The sequence below is a fragment of the Adiantum capillus-veneris genome, chromosome 17 (assembly GCF_014529385.1).
Source record: "Adiantum capillus-veneris isolate H3 chromosome 17, ASM1452938v2, whole genome shotgun sequence".
In the NCBI taxonomy this organism is placed as follows: domain Eukaryota; kingdom Viridiplantae; phylum Streptophyta; class Polypodiopsida; order Polypodiales; family Pteridaceae; genus Adiantum; species Adiantum capillus-veneris.
This window is the reverse complement of record NC_140947.1, coordinates 31,733,487-31,753,072: the sequence shown is the minus strand read 5'-3', so window position 1 is coordinate 31,753,072 and position 19,586 is coordinate 31,733,487. Positions and strand designations below refer to the sequence as shown.

Sequence of the window (19,586 nt, the reverse complement as noted above, 5' to 3'; positions counted from 1 at the left end):
CCCCTCAGTGCAATGTGCGTGACAATCTCACTCAAAACAGACTGGAAACAGGAAACAATAAACAACCATGCTCACAGACACAACAGCAACAACAACAGTAGACCACACAAATGACTCGACTATCTCAAAGCACTGATACAGACTCTGGCGTGGCAGCACACTCAGCTCCAGTCCAGGACTCTCAGGTACAATCTGGGTTTCGAGGCTCTGATGTGCAGGGAGAGTGCCGAGGTGCTCTGTGTAAGACTCGCTGCTCTCGAGAGACGATGCTGGACCAAAGGTGAAGAAGATGATAACGATCACCAAACGCTACTACTCCTATGTACCACCATAAAGGGTCACCAATGACTCATAAATGTCAGCCATGTGGTGACCTGGCCACGGTGTCCACTAGACCACCGTCGGTGCCCTGCACTGTCGCGTGTCACTCCCAGCCCAGAGGGTCCGTCCAGTGTGAAACAGCCTAGACCAACTGTACTAACTGTGTCCTGTGAAAGTGACACTGTAGCCTGCTACACCAAGATACGTTTTTTCTGTAGATGATACAACCTATAACCTTTGCTTTGAACACTATAACAAACAAAAATACATTTGACAACCTTATCATCCAATTTTTTGTGCTGCGTTTGTGGCACCATAGCATATGCCAAACAACCAAAAACATGCATGTGCTCAATAGAAGGCTTTCTATCATGCCATGCTTCATATGGAGTCATAGACTGCAAAGCTTTCATAGGAAACCTGTTTACATAAGTGGCACACATAATAGCCTCAAGCCAAAACAAATGTGGCAAAGCTTAACTTTTGACCATACATCTTGTCATTTCATTGGTGATTTATCCCACATCTAGCAAGAAATGCATTAACTTCATGAGACATATACTCCCCCTTTCAATCGGAATGGAGGGTGCCCATAGTACATTTCGAGACATTTTCAGCCATAGCCAAAAATTGCTTGAAGCAGAAAAACACTTCCAACTTTGCCTTAAGTGGATACACCCATGTATGCCTGGAGTAATCATTATATGAAAGTCACGAAGTAAAGGTAATTTCCCAAGGACGGAGTTTGCATGGGCCCACAAACATCATTATGCATAAGCTGTAACCTGCATGTGGCCCTAACAGAACCATCTTTTGGAAACTTGGAACACTACATCTTACCCAAAATACAGCCTTCCCAAACATGTTTGACAGGTGCTTCAAGAGGTGGCAAAGAAGGAACCATGTTAGATTTCTGTAAACGCAGCAAATTGGTAAAATTCAGATGCCCAAAACGTGCATGCCAAAGTTTTGCATCTGAAACAGCCTTTGAATCCACAATAGAATTTGCAAAATTCTCTACCCACACTTGTCGTACAAAGCATAGAAAATGGTAAGGGACTGGCTATCCTCAAAATGGCACTGACAAAAAAATTGCACAAAATGACAAAATAGCCTACGTAGTACTGCATGTAGTGGAAACGGAGGTCGGAATGAGCCCAAATGAAAAATTTGAGTCGACCAAGCTCTATGAGTTCTTCCAAATTCTTTGTCGACCTACTGACGCTCAGCAAAGCACACAGAAATTGGAGAAAGTGAGCAGGTTTGTTTTGGAGCTGCTGGCAACTAAGCCCGGGAGGACGCAACCTGCTCTGATACCAATTGTTGGAATTAGGGTTGCAAGAAAACACACACAGCTTGGAGAAGAAGAATGAAGCTCAAGGCACACAACATAGAGTATATTACTTAATGTGCAATGGAAAGATAAGATAGCCCTAGAGTGATGGGCGTATATACAATGCACAAGGGAAAAAAACCTCCTAGTGAGGAAAAAAAATGCCCCGGCGGTCCTAAGTGTGTTCACACGCATCAGTACCACATGTATATGATAGCAAATTTATCCAACAATGAGCAACATGTCATCAACATTGGGCACAATGATCAGAAATATACCTTCTGCATGCTCGACATACTCTCAACTCGACTGTTCTAAAAACCGTGTTCAACCAAGCAAGCATGAATCTTTTCATACTAGTGTTTGGAGCTTGCTTTAAATTATACAAATTCTTCCTAAGCTTGCACATCTTGTTTTCCTACCTGGTTTGAACAAACCATGAGGCTGTGATACATAATCACCATTCAAATGTGCAACCTTTATGAATCTTTTCATACTAGCGTTCGGAGCTTGCTTTAAATTATACAAAGCCTTCCTAAGCTTGCACATCTTGTTTTCCTGCCTGGTTTGAACAAACCATGAGGCTATGGTACATACACTTACTCGTGGAAATCACCATTCAAATATGCAACCTTTATGTCCAAATGGTGTACATTCCAACCATTATGAGTTGCCAATGCACAACTGTTGCAAATGGTAGTCGTACGAGAAGTGGAAGCAAAAGCCACTTTGTATTAATGGCTTAGTTCCTCATGGATGTCTATTTTGCATCGAGGGTCCACAACTGCACCTCTAAAGCAATCTCCTTCATCGGATATACTCGATCCCAAATCTACTTCGAGTCCTTCATCAATCGGATGTGACTAATAGATTGTGTACTATTGAGGATATCCATAGCTTCTCTCACGTTGGATCCCTTGGCTTCTAAAAGTTGCTAGTAATAAAGCCTCCAAGCTCATAAGAGTCAAAGATCCCCATCATGGTCGCTTCTCTTCCTGTACACGATAGCATTCTCAAGTACTTGACTTGCATTATTTTGTAACTTCAAATTCTGATCTAAGAGCATGGCAATAGGATTACAATCGGACCAAAGTAGCAAACCTGATGTCCAACAACATCAGATGATGTTGACCAAGACTAACAAAGGGAAAGTTGTGCTAAGAAAGCTAGATTCAAAGTATAGCTTTGGTTTTTTAAACCGATGCTCGAGTCTCAACAAGAGTCTTCGTCGGGAGAAGGGTGCTAGATAGAATACCAGAGTTTGTGCTGACACAAGACAATTTGTTGGTGAACCCCCAGACCAAGCATCTCACCACAATGAATATCTAGAGCTTGGGAATTCAATTGGAAATGCTAATGGGGGAAACGTGTCAGTCTACAAATGTATGCAAGATATTAGAAACGAGATCGAGTCTTTATTGGTGAAAACGTAGATAGCTAGAAGACTGCTAGACTATAAGGTCACAATTCTATTGGAGAACAACATGTCTAGTAGTCTCAATTGCCCTCAATTGCTAAGTTATTAATTTACAAGTCATACTTGTCAAAAATAGTGGCTAGAATAGGAATATCGTGGATCAAAATGAAACCTCATAAACTTAAACCAGACCAATTCGCTTATGCCTTATGTCATCCACATACTACATATTCTAGTGTCCCACACCACGTGAATAGGCAGTGTATGTCATATCTTGATTATAATATCATGATATCATTGGTCACAATCATCATTCAATAACCAAGTTCCATTAATTTCAAATCTAAAACCATAAACACTGTTTTCTTAAATACACCATCTGATGCAAGTAGCATTTAATCTAAATTTGTAAAAAAAGGACATTTAGTGTCCTGTTTTGGTACCAAACTAGTGCTAACCAAGAGAATGGAAACTTGAAAGGAAGGTGGCTCTGATTTGAACTAAGCGTGAACACACTCTAAGCGCATCCAAACCATATCCAAACCCAAATCCAAATAGTTCAAACCTAGTGTGGATGTGTTGCTATATTTACTTGGCTATATTTGCAATAGGTCGTGGTTACAACGTTGGCTGATGGCTTGGACGCGTTGCTATACTTAATTGGCTATATTTTCAATATGTGGTGCTTGTGGCAATCGTGGTTGGCTTGGCTTTTGTTATATTTTTGCCCTGATTTTTTTTGTCACATGCATTTATGCGGTTACGACGTTTGAAAAACGCTATTGTGCGAATCAAGGAAGAGCCAAGTACCATAGAAGATCATTAGGATTAGTGCTATTAATCTAATCTCTTTAACTAATAGTCACACAAGATGATTTGATTTTTAGGAAAATCAAGGAGACAACTAGCTTGAAGAGCGCAATGTTCTTAATGCTTGCTTTTTTGCAAGAACCTCAAAGAAAAAGGAGCGATTAATGAATAGAAAATAAGGGATGATTGAAAGAACCCTTTCAATGAGGAAAAAGTAGTTTTTTCTTGAGGGAAGCATCCATATTTAGTACTAGAGCTGTTTTGCTTCAGATTTCCCTCATGAGTGGAAATACTCTAACCAAGAGAATGGAAACCTGAAAGGAAGGTGGCTCTGATTTGAACTAAGCGTGAACACACTCTAATAAGCGTACGAGACGGAATAGCAGACAAAAATTGTTGGAAGGCAGCGCCACTCGAAAATAGTGTGATCGGCCCTTTTTTTGTGGGAGTCTCGACAAGCAGCTAATGCCAAATCAGACCAACTGTCTTCATCTTCGACGCGCTTAGGCCTATTGCAACTCAACATCTCTGTGTGATCCTTTAGTAAGTACGGCTGCCCTATCCGCAACCTACAGAGCCGGTGTGTGTGTGTGTGTGTGTGTGTGTGTGAGTGAGAGAGAGAGAGAGAGAGAGAGAGAGAGAGAGAGAGAGAGAGAGAATTGGGTATATCGCCATCATCAGATCCTTTATGTGAAGAGGAGCCTCAACCTTTTGGGCAGCAATGCACCTGTAGCTTCGAAAAGTAGCTGGCAGTTTTGACAATGTCGGGAACAGCAGCAGTTGCCGCCAAGAAAGGTGTCGGCTTGCTTTTCAGTGCCACAAAGAGTGGCCTTTCTGCACTCTCTGGTAGTATGAACAAAGCGCGGAAGACCTACGCAAGCAAACATGAGAGCAGTGTCCTCACAGAGCTGAAGAACAGGGGGCTTCGTCCTGCTGATTATCTTTTTGAAGGTAATGTAAGTACCACTTTAAGTGTTTACATATAATGAAAAATGCCATGAAGAAAGACTGAATAATAAACCATACTTGTTTTTTGAGTCTTGATAAGCAAGACTTTTGCTTATCATGGCAACTTTGCCTTGAGTATGTAGATATTGATGTTATGAAGTCCACGTGCAGATGATCATGTAACTTGGCAGAATTGGAGCTTAGTGTTGGTTGTGGTTGTTTGTAAGTCAGAACAATAACTTAACTTTCGTGCCTTTGCCATATATAGCAAATTTATATTTATATTAGCTTCGTTTCAATTCATGGAATTTTAAGGCACTGATTCATTAGAGTTATTGTTTTGTGACATGGAGCGACTTTGTGATTCATTAGAGTAATTTTTAGGCACTGATTCATTAGAGTGATTGTTTTGTGACATTGAGCAACTTTGTATCAAAATCATTACTGACAACAATGAAGTGGATGAGATAATTCAAACAAATAATATAACTGACATTGAGCGACTTTGTATCGAAATGTTACCGACAACAGTGAATTGGATAAGATAATTCAAACAAATAATATAACTCACAAGCTGCTACCACATCAGCGTTATGTTGTTTCCACTTATGAACTTGAATTCATAAGTATTGTTTGTTGCTTCCAATTTTGAACTTTCATTTATCACGAATGCATCATGTATGGCAGCTTTACAGAAGGTGTACTTCCTTTATATGGCTGGTTACAAAAATGAAGTAGTTGCAAGTGCTCTAAACACTGGAAAACGTCTGGTACGTCAATCACTTACTAAATGGCAGTACAATTGATTAAGATGTGATGTTTCTTACTTTGCTTCGTTATTCTGTGGTTGGCAGACAGACATGGAAAAAAGCAGTGTCCCTCTTGATGTTGTCACTGCGTTTGGGCATTCCATATGTGATGAGTCCCTCAAATATGGTGATTTCGAGAAGGGAAAGTTTCAGCAGAGCATGCAAGACTTCTTGAACAAAGCTCGAACAGGAAAAGAACACTTTGATAGAGATTCCCTTGTCCATGATGTGTACTATGCAGTGCTTATCACTGCTGAGGTATGGATGAGTGATTATGTCACGTGTCCTTTTAAAAATACTGTTGTAAAAGATTGCTATGAGTGTTACGATTTAGCTTTGGTACATTTCTGAGGTGGCACCAGGAATCAGACTGCAGATTCACGGAAAGTTCTGAGTGCTTCTGCTTAAAAAAATCTATTGAACTTTTACCCTCATCTGGACTCAAATGCACCTTTCTCGAAGGAAAGAAGCAAGTTGAAAGTTGAAATGCTATAGAAAGAAATGACTGTAACCATTTAGTAAAGGCTTAACTACACATCGATGACCATTAACAAGACAAAAAAATTTAATCAAGAGTGTGTCCATACACAATGCACAATAGCTTGATATACTCTATAATGAATGCGACTGCAGTGTTGCTTATGCTTCTAGTGCAAAATGTGGTATAGTAGAGGGCCATTTTATAACTGAATGGAGGATAGAGGAGTAAATAAGTAAAGTTGGGACTTTTGGGCACCCCTTCTTCCTAGGAGACTCTCTAGGATGCAGTATTCATCACATGTAGAGACATGGCCCTTATTGAATGGCCATGTGAGATATATACACCATGTGATAGTAAAATCTCGTAGGGAAAAACTGTTAACGTACACGCAAGGAGGGCAATGCAATGATAGGTGAGTGTGGAAACCCTCAACAAAACTTCCTTTTCCTACATACTCATTTTTTGGCTCTCCTTGCCTAGTCAGATTTCACCCATTTGTGATTACGGGGTACTTTTGTTTAAGCTTTGAATTGATGGGCCCCTTCTTCCTAGGAGACTTAACATATAATTAAGGAGGCCAATGCAATCACAGGTGAGTGTGTATGAAACCCTCGACAAAACGTCTTTTCATACATACTCATTTTTCGGCTCCCTTCCCTATTCAGATGTCACCCAATCGTGATTCCATGGTACTTTTGTTTAAGCTTCAAATTGATGCCTATAGTTCTGCTCTCGTCCTCTTGCTATAGTGGCTTATTTGAAAATAGAGGATTACAACTTGAAAAGATTGTTCCTGATGCTATATGGCGAAAGTAGGTTGCTTTGGATTTCTTTAGGAATGATCACTAGCCTTTTCCAAAATGTGTCTCCTCAAATGAGGCGACTTCCTTTGCTCCTTAAACTATATGAAGTGCTTTGCCGTTTATTCCTTTGGAACCAACGGCCTCTTGTGATTTGGAATGACCCATCCGTGTGATTGTCACTCAGTCTTTGAATTTGCCTTTCACTTCTTCTATTTGACTTTAGCTTGCTTCTTCTCCACTTTACAATCCTTGTCAGCTACCTATTGGACCATCTCACTGATTTGCAAATGAGTCCAAAGCTACACTAAGTTTGCTTGGTGTCATCCTTTTGATCAGTGAAAGAGTTTAGCTTTAGTGCTTTTAGTATTTTTACTCTTTCTTGACAAATGCTACCCTTTTTCATGGCGGAGTATCACCTATGGAGGGTGATAGTAACTCAATCCGTTTGTTTTATAGAGTAGGTTCAAATCATGAATGAACTCTTTACAAACCTGCACCTACTCTTGGGCACTAATGATGTGAGTAGGGATGCCATAGCTGATGGCTAGGCTATGCATGATAAAGGTGATGATTTTGAGAGCATTATTTCACTGTGAAACCATCCAAAGATCGGATAGAGGTGTTCTCGTTCGTTGAAGATCTCCCCCCCCCCCCCCCCCCCGGCCCCCAACCTCCTCTTCCCAGCTACACTCAACGTGTCCCTTGTCCTCAAGTCGCTTTACAGGGAAAGCATCCAAAGATTGGATAGAGTGTTCTCGCTCGCTAGCACACACACACACACACACACCCCCTCTCAAAAAAAAAAAAAAAAAAAGAGAAAAAGGAAGAGGAAAAGAAACCTTCTCTTCTTAACTCCGCCCAGCGCGCCACCCTCATCCATGGGTGGCCTTGCCACAAATTGCTGACGTGTCAAAGCCGTGAAGAATGGAGCTAACTTGCAGATCCCGGCCGAGGGTCCTAAGCCCTAAGAAGAATAAGTAACAGAAGAAGAAGTCCTACCAACTTATGGGGACCCTGTCCGATGAGGCCCCAGGGACATAAAGGAATTAAAGTAAAGCAAGACCCACACACACACACACCAAGACTTGCGCAAAAACTGATGACGTGGCAGCTGTACGGACGCTCCGGATTTTCGATGACTAATGACGTGGCGAACTGTACGGATTTCCACGTTTTGCGTTGACTGTTGAAGCGGCAGTTGTACGGATTTCCGTGATTTACGTTGGTAGCTTTTGGGCATTGCTTTTGGACTAGATGCTTTTGAGTTTGAAGACTTTTCATGTAAACTGCTTTTGGCAGCTAGGGCCTTTAAATATGAGGCCATGGGCTCATTCTCTGGCATGCTTCCTGGAGAAGGTGCAGCGTCTAGAGTACCGGCCTGTACTATATTGATGCAATATAAAGAAATACCGAAAGGGGCGCCAAGGTTTGGGACCAATACTCTCCGGGATGGAATTCTGCCACTCCCGTGTTGCGTGGTCTCTCTCTCTCTCTCTCTCTCTCTCTCTCTCAAAGTTCAATTGGTATTGAAGTGCTAAAAGTCTGTTCAGTCTGTTCTTTTCTATTGGCACGTGGTGCCCGTTTTGTCACTGCGTTTGGGCATTCCATATGTGATGAGTCCCTCAAATATGGTGATTTCGAGAAGGGAAAGTTTTAGCAGAGCATGCAAGACTTCTTGAACAAAGCTCGAACAGGAAAAGAACACTTTGATAGAGATTCCCTTGTCCATGATGTGTACTATGCAGTGCTTATCACTGTTGAGGTATGGATGAGTGATTATGTCACGTGTCCTTTTAAAAATACTGTTGTAAAAGATTGCTATGAGTGTTACGATTTAGCTTTGGTACATTTCTGAGGTGGCACCAGGAATCAGACTGCAGATTCACGGAAAGTTCTGTGTGGTTCTGCTTAAAAAAATCTGTTGAATTTTTACCCTCATATGGACTCAAATGCACCTTTCTCGAAGGAAAGAAGCAAGTTGAAAGTTGAAATGCTATAGAAAGAAATGACTGTAACCATTTAGTAAAGGCTTAACTACACATCGATGACCATTAACAAGACAAAAAAATTTAATCAAGAGTGTGTCCATACACAATGCACAATAGCTTGATATACTTTATAATGAATGCGACTGCAGTGTTGCTTATGCTTCTAGTGCAAAATGTGGTATAGTAGAGGGCCATTTTATAAGTGAATGGAGGATAGAGGTGTAAATAAGTAAAGTTGGGACTTTTGGGCACCCCTTCTTCCTAGGAGACTCCCTAGGATGCAGTATTCATCACATGTAGAGACATGGCCCTTATTGAATGGCCATGTGAGATATATACACCATGTGATAGTAAAATCTCGTAGGGAAAAACTGTTAACGTACACGCAAGGAGGGCAATGCAATGATAGGTGAGTGTGGAAACCCTCAACAAAACTTCCTTTTCGTACATACTCATTTTTTGGCTCTCCTTGCCTAGTCAGATTTCACCCATTTGTGATTACGGGGTACTTTTGTTTAAGCTTTGAATTGATGGGCCCCTTCTTCCTAGGAGACTTAACATATAATTAAGGAGGGCAATGCAATCACAGGTGAGTGTGTATGAAACCCTCGACAAAACGTCTTTTCATACATACTCATTTTTCAGCTCCCTTCCCTATTCAGATGTCACCCAATCGTGATTCCATGGTACTTTTGTTTAAGCTTCAAACTGATGCCTGTAGTTTTGCTCTCGTCCTCTTGCTATAGTGGCTTATTTGAAAATAGAGGATTACAACTTGAAAAGATTGTTCCTGACGCTATATGGCGAGAGTAGGTTGCTTTGGATTTCTTTAGGAATGATCACTAGCCTTTTCCAAAATGTGTCTCCTCAAATGAGGCGACTTCCTTTGCTCCTTAAACTATATGAAGTGCTTTGCCATTTATTCCTTTGGAACCAACAGCCTCTTGTGATTTGGAAGGACCCATCCGTGTGATTGTCACTCAGTCTTTGAATTTGCCTTTCACTTCTTCTATTTGACTTTAGCTTGCTTCTTCTCCACTTTACAATCCTTGTCAGCTAGCTATTGGACCATCTCACTAATTTGCAAATGAGTCCAAAGCTACACTAAGTTTGCTTGGTGTCATCCTTTTGATCAGTGAAAGAGTTTAGCTTTAGTGCTATTAGTATTTTTACTCTTTCTTGACAAATGCTACCCTTTTTCATGGCGGAGTATCACCTATGGAGGGTGATAGTAACTCAATCCGTTTGTTTTATAGAGTAGGTTCAAATCATGAATGAACTCTTTACAAACCTGCACCTACTCTTGGGCACTAATGATGTGAGTAGGGATGCCATAGCTGATGGCTAGGCTATGCATGATAAAGGTGATGATTTTGAGAGCATTATTTCACTGTGAAACCATCCATAGATCGGATAGAGGTGTTCTCGTTCGTTGAAGATCTCCCCCCCCCCCCCCGGCCCCCAACCTCCTCTTCCCAGCTACACTCAACGTGCCCCTTGTCCTCAAGTCGCTTTACAGGGAAAGCATCCAAAGATTGGATAGAGTGTTCTCGCTCGCTAACACACACACCCCCTCTCAAAAAAAAAAAAAAGAAATAGAGTAAAAGGAAGAAGAAAAGAAACCTTCTCTTCTTAACTCCACCCAGCGCGCCACCCTCATCCTTGGGTGGCCTTGCCACAAATTGCTGACGTGTCAAAGCCGTGAAGAATGGAGCCAACTTGCAGATCCCGGCCGAGGGTCCTAAGCCCTAAGAAGAATAAGTAACAGAAGAAGAAGTCCTACCAACTTATGGGGACCCTGTCCGATGAGGCCCCAGGGACATAAAGGAATTAAAATAAAGCAAGACCCACACACACACACACCAAGACTTGCGCAAAAACTGATGACGTGGCAGCTGTACGGACGCTCCGGATTTTCGATGACTAATGACGTGGCGAACTGTACGGATTTCCACGTTTTGCGTTGACTGTTGAAGCGGCAGTTGTACGGATTTCTGTGATTTACGTTGGTAGCTTTTGGGCATTGCTTTTGGACTAGATGCTTTTGAGTTTGAAGGCTTTTCATGTAAACTGCTTTTGGCAGCTAGGGCCTTTAAATATGAGGCCATGGGCTCATTCTCTGGCATGCTTCCTGGAGAAGGTGCAGCGTCTAGAGTACCGGCCTGTACTATGTTGATGCAATATAAAGAAATACCGAAAGGGGCGCCAAGGTTTGGGACCAATACTCTCCGGGATGGAATTCTGCCACTCCCGTGTTGCGGTCTCTCTCTCTCTCTCTCTCTCTCTCTCTCTCTCTCAAAGTTCAATTGTTATTGAAGTGCTAAAAGTCTGTTCAGTCTGTTCTTTTCTATTGGCACGTGGTGCCCGTTTTGTCACTGCGTTTGGGCATTCCATATGTAATGAGTCCCTCAAATATGGTGATTTCGAGAAGGGAAAGTTTCAGCAGAGCATGCAAGACTTCTTGAACAAAGCTCGAACAGGAAAAGAATACTTTGATAGAGATTCCCTTGTCCATGATGTGTACTATGCAGTGCTTATCACTGTTGAGGTATGGATGAGTGATTATGTCACGTGTCCTTTTAAAAATACTGTTGTAAAAGATTGCTATGAGTGTTACGATTTAGCTTTGGTACATTTCTGAGGTGGCACCAGGAATCAGACTGCAGATTCACGGAAAGTTCTGAGTGCTTCTGCTTAAAAAAATCTATTGAATTTTTACCCTCATCTGGACTCAAATGCACCTTTCTCGAAGGAAAGAAGCAAGTTGAAAGTTGAAATGCTATAGAAAGAAATGACTGTAACCATTTAGTAAAGGCTTAACTACACATCGATGACCATTAACAAGACAAAAAAATTTAATCAAGAGTGTGTCCATACACAATGCACAATAGCTTGATCTACTTTATAATGAATGCGACTGCAGTGTTGCTTATGCTTCTAGTGCAAAATGTGGTATAGTAGAGGGCCATTTTATAAGTGAATGGAGGATAGAGGTGTAAATAAGTAAAGTTGGGACTTTTGGGCACCCCTTCTTCCTAGGAGACTCCCTAGGATGCAGTATTCATCACATGTAGAGACATGGCCCTTATTGATTGGCCATGTGAGATATATACACCATGTGATAGTAAAATCTCGTAGGGAAAAACTGTTAACGTACACGCAAGGAGGGCAATGCAATGATAGGTGAGTGTGGAAACCCTCAACAAAACTTCCTTTTCCTACATACTCATTTTTTGGCTCTCCTTGCCTAGTCAGAGTTCACCCATTTGTGATTACGGGGTACTTTTGTTTAAGCTTTGAATTGATGGGCCCCTTCTTCCTAGGAGACTTAACATATAATTAAGGAGGGCAATGCAATCACAGGTGAGTGTGTATGAAACCCTCGACAAAACGTCTTTTCATACATACTCATTTTTCAGCTCCCTTCCCTATTCAGATGTCACCCAATCGTGATTCCATGGTACTTTTGTTTAAGCTTCAAACTGATGCCTGTAGTTTTGCTCTCGTCCTCTTGCTATAGTGGCTTATTTGAAAATAGAGGATTACAACTTGAAAAGATTGTTCCTGACGCTATATGGCGAGAGTAGGTTGCTTTGGATTTCTTTAGGAATGATCACTAGCCTTTTCCAAAATGTGTCTCCTCAAATGAGGCGACTTCCTTTGCTCCTTAAACTATATGAAGTGCTTTGCCATTTATTCCTTTGGAACCAACAGCCTCTTGTGATTTGGAAGGACCCATCCGTGTGATTGTCACTCAGTCTTTGAATTTGCCTTTCACTTCTTCTATTTGACTTTAGCTTGCTTCTTCTCCACTTTACAATCCTTGTCAGCTACCTATTGGACCATCTCACTAATTTGCAAATGAGTCCAAAGCTACACTAAGTTTGCTTGGTGTCATCCTTTTGATCAGTGAAAGAGTTTAGCTTTAGTGCTTTTAGTATTTTTACTCTTTCTTGACAAATGCTACCCTTTTTCATGGCGGAGTATCACCTATGGAGGGTGATAGTAACTCAATCCGTTTGTTTTATAGAGTAGGTTCAAATCATGAATGAACTCTTTACAAACCTGCACCTACTCTTGGGCACTAATGATGTGAGTAGGGATGCCATAGCTGATGGCTAGGCTATGCATGATAAAGGTGATGATTTTGAGAGCATTATTTCACTGTGAAACCATCCAAAGATCGGATAGAGGTGTTCTCGTTCGTTGAAGATCTCCCCCCCCCCCCCGGCCCCCAACCTCCTCTTCCCAGCTACACTCAACGTGCCCCTTGTCCTCAAGTCGCTTTACAGGGAAAGCATCCAAAGATTGGATAGAGTGTTCTCGCTCGCTAACACACACACCCCCTCTCAAAAAAAAAAAAAAGAAATAGAGTAAAAGGAAGAAGAAAAGAAACCTTCTCTTCTTAACTCCACCCAGCGCGCCACCCTCATCCTTGGGTGGCCTTGCCACAAATTGCTGACGTGTCAAAGCCGTGAAGAATGGAGCCAACTTGCAGATCCCGGCCGAGGGTCCTAAGCCCTAAGAAGAATAAGTAACAGAAGAAGAAGTCCTACCAACTTATGGGGACCCTGTCCGATGAGGCCCCAGGGACATAAAGGAATTAAAATAAAGCAAGACCCACACACACACACACCAAGACTTGCGCAAAAACTGATGACGTGGCAGCTGTACGGACGCTCCGGATTTTCGATGACTAATGACGTGGCGAACTGTACGGATTTCCACGTTTTGCGTTGACTGTTGAAGCGGCAGTTGTACGGATTTCTGTGATTTACGTTGGTAGCTTTTGGGCATTGCTTTTGGACTAGATGCTTTTGAGTTTGAAGGCTTTTCATGTAAACTGCTTTTGGCAGCTAGGGCCTTTAAATATGAGGCCATGGGCTCATTCTCTGGCATGCTTCCTGGAGAAGGTGCAGCGTCTAGAGTACCGGCCTGTACTATGTTGATGCAATATAAAGAAATACCGAAAGGGGCGCCAAGGTTTGGGACCAATACTCTCCGGGATGGAATTCTGCCACTCCCGTGTTGCGTTGTCTCTCTCTCTCTCTCTCTCTCTCTCTCAAAGTTCAATTGTTATTGAAGTGCTAAAAGTCTGTTCAGTCTGTTCTTTTCTATTGGCACGTGGTGCCCGTTTTGTCACTGCGTTTGGGCATTCCATATGTAATGAGTCCCTCAAATATGGTGATTTCGAGAAGGGAAAGTTTCAGCAGAGCATGCAAGACTTCTTGAACAAAGCTCGAACAGGAAAAGAACACTTTGATAGAGATTCCCTTGTCCATGATGTGTACTATGCAGTGCTTATCACTGTTGAGGTATGGATGAGTGATTATGTCACGTGTCCTTTTAAAAATACTGTTGTAAAAGATTGCTATGAGTGTTACGATTTAGCTTTGGTACATTTCTGAGGTGGCACCAGGAATCAGACTGCAGATTCACGGAAAGTATTGAGTGCTTCTGCTTAAAAAAATCTATTGAATTTTTACCCTCATCTGGACTCAAATGCACCTTTCTCGAACGAAAGAAGCAAGTTGAAAGTTGAAATGCTATAGAAAGAAATGATTGTAACCATTTAGTAAAGGCTTAACTACACATCGATGACCATTAACAAGACAAAAAATTTAATCAAGAGTGTGTCCATACACAATGCACAATAGCTTGATCTACTTTATAATGAATGCGACTGCAGTGTTGCTTATGCTTCTAGTGCAAAATGTGGTATAGTAGAGGACCATTATATAAGTGAATGGAGGATAGAGGAGTAAATAAGTAAAGTTGGGACTTTTGGGCACCCCTTCTTCCTAGGAGACTCTCTAGGATGCAGTATTCATCACATGTAGAGACATGGCCCTTATTGAATGGCCATGTGAGATATATACACCATGTGATAGTAAAATCTCGTAGGGAAAAACTGTTAACGTACACGCAAGGAGGGCAATGCAATGATAGGTGAGTGTGGAAACCCTCAACAAAACTTCCTTTTCCTACATACTCATTTTTTGGCTCTCCTTGCCTAGTCAGAGTTCACCCATTTGTGATTATGGGGTACTTTTGTTTAAGCTTTGAGTTGATGGGCCCCTTTTTCCTAGGAGACTTAACATATAATTAAGGAGGGCAATGCAATCACAGGTGAGCGTGTATGAAACCCTCGACAAAACTTCTTTTCATACATACTCATTTTTCGGCTCCCTTCCCTATTCAGATGTCACCCAATCGTGATTCCATGGTACTTTTGTTTAAGCTTCAAATTGATGCCTGTAGTTCTGCTCTCGTCCTCTTGCTATAGTGGCTTATTTGAAAATAGAGGATTACAACTTGAAAAGATTGTTCCTGATGCTATATGGCGAAAGTAGGTTGGTTTGGATTTCTTTAGGAATGATCACTAGCCTTTTCCAAAATGTGTCTCCTGAACTGAGGCGACTTCCTTTGCTCTTTAAACTATATGAAGTGCTTTGCCGTTTATTCCTTTGGAAGCAACTGCCTCTTGCGATTTGGAATGACCCACCCGTGTGATTGTCACTCAGTCTTTGAATTTGCCTTTTGCTTCTTCTATTTGACTTTAGCTTGCTTCTTCTCCACTTTACAATCCTTGTCAGCTACCTATTGGACCATCTCACTGATTTGCAAATGAGTCCAAAGCTACACTAAGTTTGCTTGGTGTCATCCTTTTGATCAGTGAAAGAGTTTAGATTTAGTGCTTTTAGTATTTTTACTCTTCTTGACAAATGCTACCCTTTTTCATGGCGGAGTATGCCCATCACCCATGGAGGGTGATAGTAACTCAATTCGTTTGTTTTATAGAGTAGGTTCAAATCATGAATGAACTCTTTACAAACCTGCACCTACTCTTGGGCACTGATGATGTGAGTAGGGATGCCATAGCTGATGGCTAGGCTATGCATGATAAAGGTGATGATTTTGAGAGCATTATTTCACTGGGAAACCATCCAAAGATCGGATAGAGGTGTTCTCGTTCGTTGAAGATCTCCCCCCCCCCCGGCCCCCAACCTCCTCTTCCCAGCTACACTCAACGTGCCCCTTGTCCTCAAGTCGCTTTACAGGGAAAGCATCCAAAGATTGGATAGAGTGTTCTCGCTCGCTAACACACACACACACACCCTCTCAAAAGAAAAAAAAAAGAAATAGAGAAAAAAGAAGAGGAAAAGAAACCTTCTCTTCTTAACTCCGCCCAGCGCGCCACCCTCATCCATGGGTGGCCTTGCCACAAATTGCTGACGTGTCAAAGCCGTGAAGAATGGAGCCAACTTGCAGATCCCGGCCGAGGGTCCTAAGCCCTAAGAAGAATAAGTAACAGAAGAAGAAGTCCTACCAACTTATGGGGACCCTGTCCGATGAGGCCCCAGGGACATAAAGGAATTAAAATAAAGCAAGATGCACACACACACACACCAAGACTTGCGCAAAAACTGATGACGTGGCAGCTGTACGGACGCTCCGGATTTTCGATGACTGATGACGTGGTGGACTGTATGGATTTCCACGTTTTGCGTTGACTGTTGAAGCGGCAGTTGTACGGATTTCCGTGATTTACATTGGTAGCTTTTGGGCATTGCTTTTGGACTAGATGCTTTTGAGTTTGAAGGCTTTTCATGTAAACTGCTTTTGGCAGCTAGGGCCTTTAAATATGAGGCCATGGGCTCATTCTCTGGCATGCTTCCTGGAGAAGGTGCAGCGTCTAGAGTACCGGCCTGTACTATGTTGATGCAATATAAAGAAATACCGAAAGGGGCGCCAAGGTTTGGGACCAATACTCTCCGGGATGGAATTCTGCCACTCCCGTGTTGCGTGGTCTCTCTCTCTCTCTCTCTCTCAAAGTTCAATTGTTATTGAAGTGCTAAAAGTCTGTTCAGTCTGTTCTTTTCTATTGGCATGTGGTGCCCGTTTTGTCACTGCGTTTGGGCATTCCATATGTGATGAGTCCCTCAAATATGGTGATTTCGAGAAGGGAAAGTTTCAGCAGAGCATGCAAGACTTCTTGAACAAAGCGCGAACAGGAAAAGAACACTTTGATAGAGATTCCCTTGTCCATGATGTGTACTATGCAGTGCTTATCACTGCTGAGGTATGGATGAGTGATTATGTCACGTGTCCTTTTAAAAATACTGTTGTAAACGATTGCTATGAGTGTTACGATTTAGCTTTGGTACATTTCTGAGGTGGCACCAGGAATCAGACTGCGGATTCACGGAAAGTTCTGTGTGGTTCTGCTTAAAAAAATCTATTGAATTTTTACCCTCATACGGACTCAAATGCACCTTTCTCGAAGGAAAGAAGCAAGTTGAAAGTTGAAATGCTATAGAAAGAAATGACTGTAACCATTTAGTAAAGGCTTAACTACACATTGATGACCATTAACAAGACAAAAAAATTTAATCAAGAGTGTGTCCATACACAATGCACAATAGCTTGATATACTTTTTAATGAATGCGACTGCAGTGTTGCTTATGCTTCTAGTGCAAAATGTGGTATAGTAGAGGACCATTTTATAAGTGAATGGAGGATAGTGGAGTAAATAAGTAAAGTTGGGACTTTTGGGCACCCCTTCTTCCTAGGAGACTCCCTAGGATGCAGTATTCATCACATGTAGAGACATGGCCCTTATTGAATGGCCATGTGAGATATATACACCATGTGATAGTAAAATCTCGTAGGGAAAAACTGTTAACGTACACGCAAGGAGGGCAATGCAATGATAGGTGAGTGTGGAAACCCTCAACAAAACTTCCTTTTCGTACATACTCATTTTTTGGCTCTCCTTGCCTAGTCAGATTTCACCCATTTGTGATTACGGGGTACTTTTGTTTAAGCTTTGAATTGATGGGCCCCTTCTTCCTAGGAGACTTAACATATAATTAAGGAGGGCAATGCAATCATAGGTGAGTGTGTATGAAACCCTCGACAAAACGTCTTTTCATACATACTCATTTTTCAGCTCCCTTCCCTATTCAGATGTCACCCAATCGTGATTCCATGGTACTTTTGTTTAAGCTTCAAACTGATGCCTGTAGTTTTGCTCTCGTCCTCTTGCTATAGTGGCTTATTTGAAAATAGAGGATTACAACTTGAAAAGATTGTTCCTGACGCTATATGGCGAGAGTAGGTTGCTTTGGATTTCTTTAGGAATGATCACTAGCCTTTTCCAAAATGTGTCTCCTCAAATGAGGCGACTTCCTTTGCTCCTTAAACTATATGAAGTGCTTTGCCGTTTATTCCTTTGGAACCAACAGCCTCTTGTGATTTGGAAGGACCCATCCGTGTGATTGTCACTCAGTCTTTGAATTTGCCGTTCACTTCTTCTATTTGACTTTAGCTTGCTTCTTCTCCACTTTACAATCCTTGTCAGCTACCTATTGGACCATCTCACTGATTTGCAAATGAGTCCAAAGCTACACTAAGTTTGCTTGGTGTCATCCTTTTGATCAGTGAAAGAGTTTAGCTTTAGTGCTTTTATTATTTTTACTCTTTCTTGACAAATGCTACCCTTTTTCATGGCGGAGTATGCCCATCACCCATGGAGGGTGATAGTAACTCAATCCGTTTGTTTCATAGAGTAGGTTCAAATCATGAATGAACTCTTTACAAACCTGCACCTACTCTTGGGCACTGATGATGTGAGTAGGGATGCCATAGCTGATGGCTAGGCTATGCATGATAAAGGTGATGATTTTGAGAGCATTATTTCACTGGGAAACCATCCAAAGATCGGATAGAGGTGTTCTCGTTCGTTGAAGATCTCCCCCCCCCCCCCCGGCCCCCAACCTCCTCTTCCCAGGAACACTCAACGTGCCCCTTGTCCTCAAGTCGCTTTACAGGGAAAGCATCCAAAGATTGGATAGAGTGTTCTCGCTCGCTAGCACACACACACACACACACACACACACCCTCTCAAAAAAAAAAAAACAGAAATAGAGAAAAAGGAAGAAGAAAAGAAACCTTCTCTTCTTAACTCCACCTAGCGCGCCACCCTCATCCTTGGGTGGCCTTGCCACAAATTGCTGACGTATCAAAGCCGTGAAGAATGGAGCCAACTTGCAGATCCCGGCCGAGGGTCCTAAGCCCTAAGAAAATAAGTAATAGAAGAAGAAGTCCTACCAACTTATGGGGACCCTGTCCGATGAGGCCCCACGGACATAAAGGAATTAAAATAAAGCAAGACCCACACACACACACACCAAGACTTGCGCAAAAACTGATGACGTGGCAGCTGTACGGACGCTCCGGATTTTCGTTGATTGATGACGTGGCGGACTGTACGGATTTCCACGTTTTGCGTTGATTGTTGAAGCGGCAGTTGTACGGATTTCCGTGATTTACGTTGGTAGCTTTTGGGCATTGCTTTTGGACTAGATGCTTTTGAGTTTGAAGGCTTTTCATGTAAACTGCTTTTGGCAGCTAGGGCCTTTAAATATGAGGCCATGGGTTCATTCTCTGGCATGCTTCCTGGAGAAGGTGCAGCGTCTAGAGTACCGGCCTGTACTATGTTGATGCAATATAAAGAAATACCGAAAGGGGCGCCAAGGTTTGGGACCAATACTCTCCGGGATGGAATTCCGCCACTCTCGTGTTGCGTGGTCTCTCTCTCTCTCTCTCTCTCTCTCTCAAAGTTCAATTGTTATTGAAGTGCTAAAAGTTTGTTCAGTCTGTTCTTTTCTAT

The 19,586-nt window shown here is 42.0% G+C and overlaps 1 protein-coding gene across 1 annotated transcript; it reads left to right on the top strand.

Moving 5' to 3' along the window:
• The first annotated feature begins 4,225 nt into the window (after positions 1-4,225).
• On the top strand, positions 4,226-6,004 carry LOC147437017 (uncharacterized). Its single transcript, XM_086486430.1, has 4 exons — positions 4,226-4,424; positions 4,563-4,832; positions 5,517-5,599; positions 5,684-6,004. Exons 2-4 carry the CDS (start codon positions 4,643-4,645, stop codon positions 5,987-5,989), a joined length of 579 nt encoding a protein of 192 aa, XP_086342556.1. The 5' UTR covers positions 4,226-4,424; positions 4,563-4,642; the 3' UTR covers positions 5,990-6,004.
• The last annotated feature ends 13,582 nt before the right edge of the window (positions 6,005-19,586 follow it).